A 16,938-nucleotide genomic window follows, 5' to 3' on the forward strand; every position below is an offset into this window, starting at 1 on the left:
CATAAATTCATTTGCCCATAAATTTAGCTCTCCAACCTTAAAATATTTGGATAAGTTCACCTAAATTAAATTAGAGTGATGCTAAATGGCCATAATGTGACCGGCCATAAAGAGTTAATTTAGTCCATTTACATGTATAAAAAAATTAGAATTACCGATATAAACTTATATGTGTGTGAATGGAATTGTGAGTTGATACTTATCTTTGAATTCCATTACGTAAAACACATTAATATCACAAATTACTGTAAACGTTGAGTAACAATCAAGAAATGACAGTGGTAATAAGTTGGGCAAAAACTACGAAAGAGCAACACTAACATGTTGAACAACATATAATGAAGATGATATAAAAGTAAAATCAAGTAGTATTAAAAATTTAAAAAAAAATCAAAATTTTTTATTATTTAATTAATTTATGGCTGACCATAATGTGGCCGTATAACTTTATTCATTAAATTAGGCAACAAAATAAAATTAACTTATTTGGTAAAAGATAAATAAAATAAAATTAGGCAAGTTCCAAGAAATAAACACGGAATATTACGAGCGAAGATTCGCAGAATCCAAATCCAATGGGCGCAGCAGTTTGCTTAGCTGTCCCCCACCAATTACACTACCGCACTGTGTGTATAAATTAATCCTTAAATATAAATAAAATAATAATTTATTCGGCCACCAAACCACTTCGCCCATCCTATAAATACCCCCTCTTTTACTCTTGAAAATCTCTTTCCTCAATTTCGACAAGCACTCGCAAGGTTAGTCCGTCTACCTTTTCTTTTCCTCTTCATTCCTTTTCTTTCAGTTATTTTTCTTTTCCTTTTTTTAGTTTTAGTTTAGTTTTTTTTTTCTGCCTTTTGTTGATTATGTGTCTTTAATTGTTTGTTCTTAGTTATGCTTGTTGATTTACCGCGTGTGATCGGTTCTTATTTATGTTTATTTGAATATGCAGGTTGTTCTTGGCATCTGAATTTCACTCTGAAATCACATTAATCTCATTTTTTTTCGTTCATTTGTGAATTTTGGGACTACCAAATTAAGAAATTAGATTTCAAACCCTAGTTTCCATGTTTCCGATCCCTCCATTTTTATGACGTTAGTCTTGCGAAGGATTCGAATTCTCCACTCTTTCTCAGTTGTTTTCCTCTACTGGTTCTACGTCTTTTCATGAACTACTAGCCTTCACCTGAAACCCTAATTTCATCGCATTCCTACCAATTAGAAACATAGTTTTAAATATCCAGCGAATTAGAAAACCTACATTCAAACCCCCCCATTTTTTTCTGCATCTCCTCTCTTTGAATGGCTTCGAAGCAGCAGCCGCAACCAACGAGTCCTGGTTCCGATGGCGACGAGAGGAAAAGGAAGAGAAAGCTGTCTAACCGTGAATCTGCACGACGCTCGCGGATCAGGAAGCAGCAGCATCTTGACGAGCTGATCGCTCAAGAGCAGAAGCTGGTAGATGAAAACAAGAAGCTAAGAGAGATGACCGATGGCACCTCCCAGCTTTTCCTCAACAGGGAATCTGATAACAACGTGCTGAGGGCTCAGTTGGCCGAGCTGACTGATCGCCTCCACTCACTGAACTCCGTGCTTCAAATTGCTTCAGAGGTGAGTGGCTTTGCCGTTGACATTCCGGACATCCCTGATACTCTGCTCGAGCCGTGGCAGCTGCCCTGCCCTGTCCAGCCCATCCCTGCCTCTGTCGACATGTTCCAGTACTGAGGCTCGATCTCGTAATTTCGTTCATGGCTATTTGCATTTGTTAGTTGGCATCTAAGTGTCTTGTTTATAGCAAGTGTGATGTTTGGTTTGAGTTAGCCAGGGTTTTGCAGTAATGCCCTATTATCTTAGTACCATGGTTACATGTTTAGGTTCATAAGATTGTGTTGGTCTTTTTGGTATTGGTTGTGTTTTCTATTAGTCTATTCTAGTTTGATTGTGCCTTTCTTGATTGTTATGGCATTAATAAATATCTCATTTGTGCTACTCGACTTTGTTTCAATATGATATTTGATGTTTGATTATGCAATTCCACCCTCTCAATTCATTATGTTTGTATATTGATTCTTCTCTTCTTAAAGTCAAAACATAGAACTATATCAATTTGCAAATATGAAGTTAAAACATAGAATAGAATTATATCAATTTGTAAATATATATTAATATCAGTTTCTGCAATATGAGTTTAACAAGGTATCGTATAATTCCTTAATCAGTTGCACCATACAACCAACTAACACCAAACCTTCTAACAAGAAATGTTGAAATGTAAAAGAGCTGAAAAATCCACAAGAAACGGGTGATCAATTATCGTAAGTACGGCACTCGTTGGTCTCGGGGTTGTCCTTGCAGTAAGTCTCCAAGGGGTCGGAGTCCTTCTGCTTGTCTCGGGCGTGGCTTGCAGCCGCACTCAGCTCCTCCACCTCGTCCCACGCTGCCGCGCACTCCCCGCTCACCGCGTCGCCCGCACACGCCTCCTCTGCAGCCTTGATGCTCTCCTCCACCTTGCCCGTCAGCTTGTCCGGCGCCGCTGCCACGCACATCCTCCTCAACGGCACACCAGCGCTCCGCCTCCATGGGCTGCTCACCTGCGAGAAGCTCACAGATTTCGGCGATGGCTCCGACGCCCTAGCGAAGACTGTCATGGCTACCATGTTCACTCCGGCTACGGCTGCCATTTTTGCTTCGTTGAAGATTAAATAAAATGATGCTGTTTAGTGGTGGTTTATGTGAAGATATATATAGTTAGGAGGTGTGGTGAACGGTGGATATGAATTCTTATCATTTTTGGGACCAATCGTGGGCTTCCACGTGGCTCCAGTGTAAGATTTTTTGTATACATAAAATCTCTTTTTTGTGGTATTTTTTATTTTGTGTTGTCGTAGTATTACATTATTTATGTGTGAATGAAAAAGAGTACAAAATTATAATGCAAGGGTTAATTTGTGGGGAATGAAGAGCTAGTTAACGTATTGCGATTTGTGTTTCCAATCTCCACACACGTGGTCTGAGTTGCAACGCTTCTTCTAAAATATCAGTATTGATTCATTCTCAATCGGACAAAGCCATTTTCATCCTTTTTTTAATGATGTGATAGGCCGGTCATAGGTTAATTGATAATAGTGCGATGGGTAAGGGTAGGTTATGGTTAATCGATAATTGAATAAGTTCGCTAATGAGTTTTTTTTTACACTCTGACAATTAACAATTTATAACTTATGGGCATCATCATTCATCTCATCTATAGCGTGAAAAATAATGACAGGTGCATCATCTCTTTTGAAGGTTGAAATACAAAAACTAACTTGTGACCATTATCTCTCATAGGTAATGAATACTATAACTGAGTTCTTAACATCCTTCTATCTGGAACTTTGATGAACTCATTATTTTGCATGATTTAGGAGTTAATTGTTGCAAAAATGGTCGAGTTTTATAGATTGAATTGGAGCTTTCGACCAATTACGTACAAATTGGTTAAAAAACGAGTTTTTTAGGAATGTATAAACAAAACAGAGAAGAAATCTTAATCGCCAAATGATGGAACAACGGATGCAAATACGAATTAGATACGCGATTAAATAGGTCATCCAGCAAGAAGTCACCCAACCGGACATAGACCAGCCATGTCCCATTATTTCATGAAAGTAATACCCAAACAGGTAGTTAAATGACAAGTTAGCACTTTATTATAAAATTATCAGTCCCCTTCAAGATAACCACAATTTTTATTGGCACGAGATTTTATTGAGTCAAGTAAAAAAGAAAAAAAGAAATATGGTAATCTTAAAAGGGACAAATGAATTTTCAAATAGAGTTTGCATTGCACTAACTTTTTTCTATCTATTTTTCGATATATTTTAAAATTATGTGCCGTATCAAAGTGGAACATGCGATAAGTGACCTATAGAATTATAATTTATTTCGACTTTCGTGCCTAATTTCATTCATGCCTCAGTTATATGGTGTGTAATAACTATAAATTCACATATTTTTGTAATAACAGCACACCAGATTTTTTTTATAGGAGCTCCACCTTTATCAACCAATAAATCTATATGACCAAATTTTGTACAACGCAAAACTAAGTTATTTGAGAAAAAATTGATTTATTTATGCATTTAATTAAAACATATGAGAGCATATATAGTACATGGAACGTGCATAATATTGTGGTCATATATTAATGATTTGTGTATAATTTTTTTATTTTTTCGGAACCATAAAATATAATTAATGCATAATTTAATTTAAATTTGAAAAGTAATATAGAGGTAATTTAAATATAAAAATAAAAACGAGACTGAAGACTAATCAAGTCTTTTTAACTTATCCACCAACTATATTTATTATTTTAATATATAATTAATACATCAAATTATTAATACTATAATTTTTTTTGGTCTTACAAAATTTAGTTATCAACCAGTAGTTGTAAATTCTAATCCACTGCATGACTGTATCTCCCTGCTGCGGCCGCCCGCAGGCAATCAAAGCCCATTCCAATAAGAGATTCCCCTCAAAGTAAAGAGAATACGCAACTGCGCTTTTTCCTAACGCCATTATTACTTCCTTTTGTTTGGCCGTCTGCGCTAACATGCGCCTTCACAAAGTCTACCACCGTTTCTCTATCTTCCATTTCCCCAAACAACCACTCATCCTCTCCCACTTTCTCTCTCTAAAACCCCCCGACTGCCCTCTGCTCCACCTGATCAAACCTTTTTCGTCATCTTCGCGCGCTACTGGTAGACCGAGAGCAATGACACTCCGCAGCATCGCCCCCGTCCACGCCGCCGAGGGCGACGGCGGCTCTAACGGCGCCACTCGTGCTGCATCCGCCGCAGCTGACTGTGAAGGTAACACCGATTATTAAATTGAATTGAATTGAATTGAATTGAATTGAATTGAATTGCGTTTTTGTTGAGTGATGATTAAGTTATCCAATCCAAATTAATTTGTCGCCTTCAGCTGAATTTGCTCCAGTGAGTGATGGAGTTTCAGCTGAAATCTGCTCTGACTAACGGTTAAAGTGTGTTTTTTCTATATGAATTGACTAGGAATGTGTTACGGACTCAATTCCCACCTCGGTTGTGAGAACAACTGACGTGGGGTATATAGACTAAATGTGCTATCTCTCCTAAGAGACTAGTCTTTTGGGATGAGTTCTCCTGTTTGGTCTGTATCAGAATGCAAACAAAGCAGTTGGTCATATTGTTTCTCTGGTGCTAGTATCATTCTAAAATTACTAGATGTCCATGTTCACATTTTGTTTCATGTGCATTATGCTATATTTCTGTGAAGTAGAAATTTTAGTGAAGCCATAGTCTCAATCAATTGATCAGAAGTAGATTTTTCGAAGCAAACTGAATTAGTCAGTGATGGTTGTATTCCTTTAGCTTGATTCTCTTTGATTTCTCATTTTTGACATTTTATGCAGATTCATCATTGGGAAATGGATACCGGCTTCCTCCACCGGAGATAAAAGATATTGTTGATGCTCCACCTCTTCCAATAATATCATTTTCTCCTCATCGGGATAAAATACTATTCCTCAAGAGAAGATCACTTCCTCCCTTGGCAGAATTGGCAAGACCCGAGGAGAAACTTGCTGGCATCCGCATTGATGGGAGATGTAATTCCAGGAGCAGAATGTGGGTAGCAGTTTGTATCTTGGATTTTTTAGTCACTGTTAGTTTTTTAATAAACCAACAGTGTAGATGGTTTTATGTTTAAAAGTTTTATTGTCTAACTGAAGAATAACCTGACATTTACTTCCAGGTCATACTACACCGGTATTGGAATCTATCAATTACTGAACGATGGTACCCTAGGTCCTGAAAAAGAAGTACATGGTCTTCCAAGTGGTGCTAAAATTAACTTTATTTCATGGTAAGCCTTTCTTTGAGAAATATGCTATGCTCATGTATGCGGTCTGATAGTTATAATCCTTATTCTTCTTCTTCTTCTTCACATATTACTATTCTTGAGGAATCATAAGGATTATGCATAGTTATCTTACTACAAGTATTTTCTTTATCCTTAACTCACTTAATTTCCTTTTTTAACAAGGTCAAATGATGGTACACATCTTGCCTTCAGTGTTAGAACTGACGAGGTATTGATTTCCATTTTAGTATTCCTTCATAGCATGTCATCACTATCACATCGTGCGTAGTCCATTTTGCTCACGTAATATTTATTTATTTTTAGAGAAGAACGAATCTTCTCATTCTTGGCTTGTTATTTATGATATATGTTCTCTATAAGAATGCTATGGCTCTTACACTCGATATCTTTTCAGGATGATGGCAGTAGTAGCAAGTTGAGATTATGGGTGGCTGAAACTAAAACTGGAAAAGCTAGACCTCTTTTCCAAACACAAGATATTTTTCTAAATGCAGTTTTTGATAAGTATGCTCCATACCTTTAGAATTTGGTTTATTTGCTATTATCTTTTTCACATTTTAAATATCTCATGTTTTCTGCGCAGCTTTGTGTGGTTAAATAACTCAACCTTGTTGGTTTGTACAATTCCTCTATCTCGGGGAGATCCTCCAAAGAAACCCTTGGTTCCTCGTGGTCCCAAGATCCAATCCAATGAGCAGAAGGAATTAATTCAAGCTAGAACACATCAAGATCTTCTCAAAGATGAATATGATGAATTATTATTTGACTACTATGCAACTTCACAGCTTGTTCTAGTAACTCTTGATGGAATAGTGAAGCCAGTTGGACCTCAGGCTATATATACATCGTTGGATCCATCACCAGATGAAAAATACATTAAGATTTGTTCGATGCATAGGCCATATTCTTTCATTGTACCTTGTGGGAGATTCCCTAGGAAGGTTGATCTTTGGACAGCTGATGGAAATTTTATTAGAGAAATTTGCGATTTACCCCTTGCGGAGGATATTCCCATTGCACATAACAGTGTCAGAAGAGGAAAGCGCTCAATCCAATGGAGAGCTGATAAGCCATCAACACTTGTCTGGTATGTAGTGCAAAGAAAGAAAATTCTCGTTTGAGTGATATTTGTACCAAATCACATGATAGTATTGTTGAATGGAAATGTGGTATAACTGCAAATAGGTTGTATGCAAGTATTTAGCACTTTATCATTTATCAGGATAACACTATAGCTTAAGATGCATCGGTTAATTATTGTTTCCAAATCTGAGATCCTCCACTTCTCTTTTTGTTGTTTATTTTGCTGGATTTAGATATTTTTTTGGACATTCTGCATGACAAATGATCATTTGTGCTGATTAAAATTAATTGGTGACTAACTTTTTTTTGTGGCGATAAAGGGTTGAGACACAGGACGGTGGTGATGCAAAAATCGATGTCTCCCCACGTGATATAGTTTATACAGAACCTGCTGAGCCACATAAAAATGATCAGCCAATTATTTTGCATAAACTTGATTTTCGCTATGGGTAAGATTTGCGACGTGGCGTTAGTCTATTAATCAGTATATATTGGGTGTTTATATGAAAACAGTATACGTCATGCCTATTTCATCACATAATGTGATACGAATCATATGATTTACTTGATTGTTTTTTACAATTATACTGCTTCCTTGCTCGTGTGTAGCATATTTCCTGATGCTAATAAGTGAGGATCTTGATTTTGAAAATTGAATGATTTCACATTTTCACTTGCTAAGTTTCTGTAGAAAGTTGATTTTGAAAATTAGTTAATGACTTGTTCTCGCCTGATCATTTACTTGAAAGTTTGGCTTAGTTTGATAATTGAAACTCAAGTATGGTTTTATAGGTAGCCTTCTTAAATTATTGATTTCAACATCTCCACTTTTGACACATTGTAGTTATTGATTCTTTTTTTTTGTTAATCACTTGACATGTTGAGATCACCCCTTGTCATTTCTGAATTCCTTGTGCAGAGGGATCTCTTGGTGTGACGACTCACTTGCCCTAGTCTATGAATCTTGGTATAAAACACGGAAAATAAGAACCTGGGTTATTTCACCTGGGTGTGAGGGTGCAACTCCGCGCATACTTTTTGATAGGTCTTCTGAAGATGTTTATTCAGATCCTGGTTCTCCTATGTTGCGGAGAACACCTTCAGGCACTTATGTGATTGCAAAGATAAAAAAGGAAGGCGATGAAGGCACATATGTCCTATTAAATGGAAGTGGTGCCACCCCACAAGGGAATGTGCCATTTGTGGATTTATTTGACATGTGAGTGTCATGTTTCTTTTGCTACTTTTTCATCATATATTAACAATAGAATCTGACTTGAAGAGTTTCAGAAATACAGGCAGTAAAGAACGAATATGGGAGAGTGACAAGGAAAAATATTACGAGACTGTTGTTACTCTGATGTCTGATCAGGATGAAGGGGACATGCCTCTTAATCGGTTAAAAGTATTAACCTCTAAAGAATCCAAAACTGAAAACACACAGTATTACATGCTGAGTTGGCCAGAAAAGAAAGCATGTCAGATCACAGATTTTCCACATCCTTACCCTCAGTTGTCTTCACTAAAGAAAGAAATGATTAGGTATGAAAGGAAGGATGGTGTTCAACTCACTGCAACATTGTATCTTCCTCCTGATTATGATCCTGCAAAAGACGGCCCACTTCCATGTTTAATGTGGTCTTATCCTGGCGAGTTTAAAAGCAAAAATGCAGCCAGTCAAGTGCGTGGCTCCCCAAATGAGTTTGCCGGCATTGGTTCAACATCTCCTCTGCTCTGGCTAGCAAGAAGGTAGACTCCTTATATTATCACTTGCTTAAGGTTGTACTATCTTTTTTATTATTCATAGTCATTAGCTTCTCATTGACCTCATCATTAGGCTTGATGTCATGCGCATTTGCTGTACTCTAAGTCTCTAATGACTTAACATCTTGCAGGTTCGCTATCTTATCAGGACCAACAATTCCTATAATTGGAGAGGGTACCGAGGAGGCAAATGATAGGTATTTTTACTGAATGATCTGTTTTACTACTTGATAGATGCGATATTTTGGAGGATCCAAAAGATCCATTAGATCTCTGCCAGTATTCATTAATAACTTAATAACTGGTTTCTTTCATCAGCTATGTGGAGCAACTTGTTGCAAGTGCAGAGGCTGCAGTGAATGAAGTTATTCGCCGGGGAGTACGTTCGTCCACTTCTAATTTTCATAAATGCAGTCTTTACTGAAAAATGGCAATGATATTGACATTGGTCTCTCCAGGTGGCTCATCCTAACAAAATTGCTATTGGAGGTCATTCATATGGGGCTTTCATGACTGCAAATCTCCTTGCTCATGCACCACATCTTTTCAGTTGTGGAATTGCTCGCTCTGGTGCATATAACAGAACGCTTACGCCGTTTGGATTTCAGGTAGTCCTTTCGATTAGATTGATGAGGACATAATTGCTACAGCTTAGTTCATGCACTATCATTTTACTCTTGCTGAAGTATCTCATGTGTTTATCTGCATTAGATCTAGGAGGTTATTTTGAATGATTGGTTCAGAAGTTTCTTTTTGTTCTTCAGTCTGCATTTTATATGTTAAATTATTTCTCTCTTCCCCACATACAGAATGAGGATAGGACACTTTGGGAGGCAGTCAGCACCTATGTTGAAATGAGCCCATTCATATCAGCTAATAAAATTAAGAAGCCTATCTTACTCATCCATGGAGAAGAAGATAACAATTCAGGAACCCTGACAATGCAGGTGGGGACCTATGCTTTCTCTCTTCTGCATATTGGTAGTAATATGATTAGTAAAGAAGACATCTGATACAACCTTATATCCATCCGCAAGCTTTTGTCTATCAAATTCTGAGTTATGTTGTAATGTGTAAATGCAATGCAGTCGGATCGGTTCTTCAATGCATTGAAAGGACATGGTGCACTTTGTCGCCTTGTTATTCTTCCCTTTGAAAGCCATGGTTATTCAGCACGAGAGAGCGTGATGCACGTTCTCTGGGAAACTGATAGGTGGCTGCAAAGCTACTGTGTGGCTAATGCTAGCAAAGAACCTGATGCACCTGAAGAAAGTTCAAATAAAGACACATCAAGTGCAGAAACGAAAATTGTCGGAGCTGCTGGAGGAGTGACAGAGCAGCCAGATCAAGAACCCGACAGAATTCATATTATTTGCAAATCTTCATTGTGGTAAATTTTCACAGTTTCAGTAAGTAGTTCGATCAAAATAACATGAATTGTCCTAATATGCTGTACTTTTTTGCAGACATTGATTGCGACTTGGAACAGATGAACCCGAGCTCGGTGAAGCTTATGAGCAGTCAACTGGTATACTAATAATTTAACAGCATCATTGAAGCTTTACGGCTCGGTTTACAAACTGCCTTATTTTCTCTTATAAAGTGATCTGGGTAAAAAAGTTGCCAATCATTTTCATAAACAAATAATTATTGCAGTGGGAGCAAATTATTGGAATGGTGTATGTGATCATAATTCTTCGTTTTGGTTTTTTATGTTTGTAAACTTTGTAACTTAAGAATATTCTATATTCGGCCCTAGGACCTCCTGTTTCTTAATTCATCATTGTTGGTAGTAAATGTAATGCTTTTATCTGGTAGTGCATTATTAGACTTTTCTTGGTACGATGGAATGAAATGAGGGTGAGAATGGAATGATGATAGGAATGAAATGACATTTTCATTTTATTCTCTCCTTTATTATTCTATCGTACCAAGCAAATGAATAGAATGGAAATAAGAACAATAATATTCCATCATACTAGGAAGGATCTTAGTGCCTCATATCCCAATTTTCTTACCCATCTTTACAGGTGGAAGAAGATTTGCAGTGCTATGATAATATAATTAAGGTAATCAGTGTTGAAACATGGTTTCATTTGGTTTAGGCTCATAGCATCGTGCTTAGATATGTGAATAAAAATAGACTTAGTCAGCCTGTTATACTATTTGAAAAGGGTATTCGCTGAAATAAAATAAAATAAATTAATAGCAACACATTACTCCCGCACACTTTCAGTATTTTGTACTCGTATATACGTTATAAAATTATTGGTAGCCCATCATACACCCACTTCCTAACTGCATCCTAATATTTAATCACACAGTGATGTGCATGTAGATTTGACGTTATTTTGGCGATATCATTTGATATTTATGTTTTTGTAACTATTTATATTCTCTATTATCGAAAATGGATACACATCGATACGTGAACGATGAGCTACCAGTGATCACACAGTATTTGTGAATTGGAAACCATGACAGTTGTCAGCTGAAAATCGATACACTTGTTGACTTAAGTAGTAGTATGAGTTTAGTCGCATGTATTCGCATAATGTTCGATCCTAGCTTGATCCCTTTATGTCTAATTGTTTTATTAAGCATTTGCAAAGTATGCAAACTTTTCGATTTGAACAGGCTGTACTATAATTTACTTTCAAAATAATGCTAAAACATGTAACAGTATGTATATCCTCTCACTTAATAACTACTACTACTAGTTGCGATAATCAAATCAAACTACACATTGTTGCATATCAGACTCAAAACATAACACATGTCAGATGTCTCGTATGACGAAAACATAAATGATTATATTTGTTCATTAAAGATATAACGATTTTAGGAGTATATTCGCATTTTTAGGTTTTTAATGTTCTCAAGTATAGATAGATGGAAATACTTCGTATGAGCATCAACACCATGCTTATTTAATGTTGTTTGTTGTAAATTTATACATTTAATTTGATTATAATACATTAAGAATTGTTATTGACATTTTCAATTTTACATCAAAGTTTAAATTGCTTGTTTTAAATAAATGAATAAAATTATAAATGATTTTTATAAAAACTGAAAAATATTAATAACAAATTTTAATGTATTAAAATTAAACTAAATGAAATTAATACACGAGTACGGTATTCATGAACGGTGTTCGCATGAAATATATAAATATCATTTGAATATTGCATTATAGACAGACAATGACATTAATGAAGAGAAAATCGGGAAGGGGAGTCAAACCATACCATCATAATATGAAAGTATTAATCAAACTTTGGGGGTTAGTCGTATAAAAATAGTCCATGATGAAGACCATACATATGATAAGAAACAAAGAAACAGATCCAAAAAGTCTTTTGATGATTAAGAGCATCCACAGTGGTTATAGCCCAGCAATAGCTCAACCATAGTCTAGCCACAAACTCCTCCTGCCACATCATCAATACTAAAAATCCTCCTGCCATATCAGAAATAGCTCAGCCATAGCCTAGCCATATCATAAATAGCTCAGTCACATCAATAGTCACATCACTAATAACACAATATACGGAATTTAATTTACGAGACATATACGGGAAACATTAATAATACTATTTTAATTTTTTTTAAAAAGTACAATAAATTAAAAAAGTATAAAATTTAAAAAAAGTACATTAATAAAAAAAATTACTTTCAAAATCGAAAAAGTACATTACTTAAAAAAAAATCACTCGCCGGCTCCCTCGCCTCCGTCGCCACCGTCGCCACCACCGCCGCCGCCTCCGTCGCCACCGCCACCGCCACCGCCGCCTCCGCTGCCACCGCCGCTGCCGCCTCCACGCAGATCGTTATTCATGCTCTCGAGCAATGTGAAGAGAAATCTCTTCTCCTAGGGGTCCGTCGCAGCTCGCCATTCGGCTAACGTCTTCACCATCATCTGGCGCGTTTGTTGACGCGCGAAGTACTTGAGATCCTCTGTAGACTGACGGTCAAAGGGGGATGCCGACTGGACCTCCTGGGAACCCCCGGTATAGTTCAATCGTTGCTTCTTCGGCCAGCCAGCGTCGACACCTACTCGGAATTTCTCGGAGTCGTTCAGCACAAGATAACAGTTCCAGTAGGTGAAGTCCTTATACAACCCGGGCTGGGGGAAGGCTTTCTCCGCTATCCTCCTGCAGTCGTCCTCCGTTTGGCCACTACTCTGCATGCGGAGGGCGTTGGCGTACAAACCCGAAAATCGGGAGACGGCAGCCCTGATTCGGTTCCACGCCTTCCGGCAATCCTCCCCGTTGTGTGGCCTCCCCTCCGCACAAAATAGCTGGTAGGCTGCTGCTACCTTGCCCCACACGTTGACGATCCTCTAGTTATTAGAAATAAGAGGATCGTCGCAAACACTCACCCGCGCCTTTGACAGCGCAACATTCTCCTCGTCCGTCCACCTTCTCCGTACCGTGGGGTCATTCCCACCCGGCTGCAACGACTCCCCGACCTTCTTTCCCTTGCCCTTCTTCTTTGGGGCGCCACTACCCTGCACTGCTCCCTCGTTTGAACGGGAGTTTTCGGAACTTCGAGACTATCAAACCCCAAATCCGACAACGCAAAATCATCAAAACCGCTCGGCGTGAACTGCGCATCCGTTAGGGTCGATGTGTGCGATGAAGCAGTAAAAAAATCAAAACTGGGGCGATAGACGTCCCCCCGCATCACCTGCGTCGCCGGTATGCCCCCCGGCGTCCCCTGCATCGCCGAACCTCCCCCGGGTATCATCTGCATATTGGGTGCCCACCCCGGCATCATCTGCATATTGGGTGCCCAACCCCGCATCGCCGGGAACCCCCCCGGCGGACTCCCTCCGGTCGGCATCCCGGGTAGCATCTGCTGCCACGGGTACATGTTGTAGTACCCGGGCATCTGATTCCATCCGCCTCCAACATGGATTGGGGGAGTTTGAGAACCGCTCGTCCCTGAACTTGGCTCGTTGTTTAGATCCATTTCTCGGTGTTGATCTTGTACAGAAATTAAGATAGAGAGAGTACTCGTTAATACAATTGGTGCGAATGAAAATGAAGTGCAAATCGCGTATATATAGTGTTTCGAAAATTAAAAATCAAAAATAAAAAATCCGCTGGGCTATGCGCTGGGCGATCCGGGTGCTGCAATGGAGCCGAGCGGATCGCCCAACGCATAGCTCAGCGGTTTTTGACCGCCTAGCGCTAGGCGAAATTGATTTCCGGAAAACCGCTCGGCGATTTTCGGATCCTCTAATGGTTCGCCTAGCGCCGGCGCTCGGCTAGGCGGTGCGCTAGACGCCATTGTGGATGCTCTAATAAATTCCAAAATAATAGAGCCACCGTATTGGAATCTCCACTCTCTCTCATCTCATCTCATCTCATCTCATTGGAAATCATCATCAATCCGGTCGGTCCCCTGCCTCCACCTACTCACGCCCACCAAAATCCAAATCCCCAATAAAAACCAAACACAATTCATCACATTCCCAAGCACAGCTGAACCGCCATGCCTGCTCTCTGCTCCACCAGATTCCTCCTCCTCATCCTCCTCTCCGCCGTCCCCGTCGCCTACATTATCCACTCCGAGACCTCCGACCGCGCCGCCCACGTCTACTCCTACGCCAGCAAATCGTGGCTCCGCGAGTGCGCCAAGTGGGACGATCTCAACCGCCGCTTCATCGTCTCCTTCTTCGAGGGCGGCGTCGGAGTCGTACCGGTCAAGGATGACGGCGCAATGCAGGACGAGATTACGGTGGTTGGAGACGCCGGCCCCGGGAAGAACTCGACGCTGGGAATTGCGATTGACCGGCCGAGGAATCGGTTGCTGGTGGCGATCGCCGATGTGCAAGGGAACAAGTACAGCGCCGTCGCTGCTTACGATTTGACCACTTGGAATCGCCTATTTCACACTCAGCTCGGTGGACCAGGTCATCCATTCTCTCTCTCTCTCTCTCTATAACCGTTTCAAACTTTCAATTGCATTTGGAATTTTCTGTTTCTTACTATAATTTGGGGAGAATACATTGACTACAGCATATTCTTACTGTAAATCTGAAATAGGTGATAAATCAATCAGCGATGTGAAGTTGCCATTTCATTTTCATATACTAGTATTTCATTGTAGGAGTACATGATTGATTCATGAAATTTAATTATTAGCCATTTATTTGTTTGTTGTTACTTGTTATCTACCAATATTGACGATTTATCCTTTTCTGGATGCGAATACCGTTTCCACTCTCGATATAGTGGAAATTATATTTAGGCGTGTTTACTTATGTAAAAGCCGAGGTTTGAAGAAAAAGTTAAAACAAATTTATTTAGAAAATAACAACATTAATGAGTACATCAAATTAGAAGTTTTAGGAAGACTTTTTTTTTATTATCTAAAATTGATGATCTTTGAGTGTATAGCTAATTAGGTGGCTAAAATAAGTTCCTAGTCAGGCGGAGCATAAAACCTGTTGTACTCTTATTTCTGTGTTACCAAACGAAGTTATTGCTCATAAACTCGTGGAAAAGAGGGGGGGCCGATAGACCTAACCATTTCGGTCCTAAATTAATTATATTTATTGCTATTTAATCACCAGCATTCATCAACTTCTACCAAGACATGGCTTTAGGGTAGGTAGGATTTCTATCAAGATTCAAGAATTAAATACAAAGTCTATGATGTTGATGCATGCAATAGTAAAAATATTAGGTTAGAACTCTTTATATGAACATCATAGGTCACATGTCTATTGTTTTGGCCTTTCACTATTAGGATATCTCAATGTGGTCCATGATTTTCAATGTTGTGCTCGCTAGAATCATATCTGAAGATGGGATTTCGTAGCGGTTGCATTAAGTACTATACTTGAATTTTTTTTTCACAAGTTGGAAAAATGACTATGGTGTTGTATTTATTGTGCAGGGGGTGAGAAAACATTCGCAGATGATGTGGCCGTTGATACGGAAGGAAATGCTTATGTAACCGATGTAAAGGGAAGCAAGCTTTGGAAGGTTGGTGTGGATGGTGAGCTCCTTTACACCATCAAGAGCCCCCTCTTTATCCCAAAAGAGTGGTACTACGGCTTGATTGGTCTCAATGGCATTGTGTACCATCCAAACGGGTATTTGTTGGTTGGCCATACTCTTTGGGGCAAGCTCTTCAAGGTTGAGATAGGCAAGGGAGACGTGGTTAAGGAAGTCAACATCATTGGGGGCTCATTGATGTTTGGAGATGGATTGGAGCTCGTATCACCCACAAAGCTCGTAGTTGCTGGCAATACGGTGAAGATGATGGAGAGCACAGATGATTGGGAGACTGCCCACATTGTAGGGAAGTCGAAGGCTCTAGGCCACCGTCTGGTGACAGCAGCCACGGTGAAGGAGGGTAAGGTTTATCTGAACCACCTTGTTGGTTTGGGGTATCCTAAGAGGAAACATGTGCTCGTTGAGGCCATTTTTACTTGATTATAACGAGACTCGGGTGGTTCGTTTTGATCTGTTACTTCCTGGAAAGGCCAATTTGGTGGTGGTGGTGTGTTCTTTTTTGTGTTTTCCTATTTTATTTGAAGTTATGCATAAAGAGATGCGTGTAACGTTGCACTTGCCATTGCATTGCATTTCTATAAAGATATAGTACTACTTCTATTTCATAATAACGTAGTTCGTACATTTAAATATTTTATGGTGATATTTTCACATTAATTTTCTCTCTTTACGTCTCAAGTCATATATTCATATACTCCCTCCGTCCACCATTTAAAGAGTCATTTTGACTCGATACGGGTTTTAAGAAATTGTTTGACTTTGTGAAGAAAAGTAAAAGGAGAAAGTGAGTGGAATGTGAGACCCACTTAAAGCATTAGTTTTATATTAGATTGTGAGTGTAAAAAGTTGTTGGGATGTGAGATCCACGTACTAAAAGTGAAATAAAGTAAATGGTTCTATAAATCGTGGACAAACCAAAATGGCAAAAGGGTTCTTTAAATGATGGACGGAGGGGGAGTATATATATATGCATTCTACGTCTACTATATTTGATTAAGCGAAACATGGATACATAATGTTTGATTTCATTATTACATTTTTACATTCACATTGTTCGCAAATAATAGTAAAAGATAAAATTAAATATACTCCTAAAACCAAAATACAGAATAGTATGCCTCTATATGATACTTAATAATATAGC

General features: G+C 38.8%; 4 protein-coding genes across 4 annotated transcripts; 3 read left to right on the plus strand and 1 right to left on the minus strand.

The window, feature by feature from the left end:
* Nucleotides 1-680: 680 nt before the first annotated feature.
* On the plus strand, nucleotides 681-1,992 carry LOC121743075 (bZIP transcription factor 53-like). The gene is made up of 2 exons (XM_042136262.1): nucleotides 681-761; nucleotides 956-1,992. Exon 2 carries the CDS (start codon nucleotides 1,306-1,308, stop codon nucleotides 1,726-1,728), a length of 423 nt encoding a protein of 140 aa, XP_041992196.1. The 5' UTR covers nucleotides 681-761; nucleotides 956-1,305; the 3' UTR covers nucleotides 1,729-1,992.
* Nucleotides 1,993-2,142: 150 nt separating this feature from the next.
* Nucleotides 2,143-2,722, minus strand: LOC121743076 (calvin cycle protein CP12-2, chloroplastic-like). The gene has a single exon (XM_042136263.1). It carries the CDS (start codon nucleotides 2,682-2,684, stop codon nucleotides 2,310-2,312), a length of 375 nt encoding a protein of 124 aa, XP_041992197.1. The 5' UTR covers nucleotides 2,685-2,722; the 3' UTR covers nucleotides 2,143-2,309.
* A 1,817-nt stretch (nucleotides 2,723-4,539) lies between these two features.
* On the plus strand, nucleotides 4,540-10,536 carry LOC121744843 (probable glutamyl endopeptidase, chloroplastic). Its single transcript, XM_042138514.1, has 15 exons — nucleotides 4,540-4,862; nucleotides 5,444-5,657; nucleotides 5,785-5,895; nucleotides 6,076-6,121; nucleotides 6,308-6,417; nucleotides 6,497-7,000; nucleotides 7,317-7,445; nucleotides 7,916-8,215; nucleotides 8,287-8,745; nucleotides 8,892-8,957; nucleotides 9,079-9,139; nucleotides 9,219-9,368; nucleotides 9,570-9,707; nucleotides 9,849-10,150; nucleotides 10,227-10,536. Coding segments are annotated over exons 1-15 (2,850 nt in total). The 5' UTR covers nucleotides 4,540-4,603; the 3' UTR covers nucleotides 10,228-10,536.
* A 3,586-nt stretch (nucleotides 10,537-14,122) lies between these two features.
* Nucleotides 14,123-16,426, plus strand: LOC121743116. The gene is made up of 2 exons (XM_042136302.1): nucleotides 14,123-14,683; nucleotides 15,673-16,426. Exons 1-2 carry the CDS (start codon nucleotides 14,263-14,265, stop codon nucleotides 16,212-16,214), a joined length of 963 nt encoding a protein of 320 aa, XP_041992236.1. The 5' UTR covers nucleotides 14,123-14,262; the 3' UTR covers nucleotides 16,215-16,426.
* The last annotated feature ends 512 nt before the right edge of the window (nucleotides 16,427-16,938 follow it).

This window comes from Salvia splendens, chromosome 8 (assembly GCF_004379255.2).
Source record: "Salvia splendens isolate huo1 chromosome 8, SspV2, whole genome shotgun sequence".
NCBI classification, from domain to species: Eukaryota; Viridiplantae; Streptophyta; class Magnoliopsida; order Lamiales; family Lamiaceae; genus Salvia; species Salvia splendens.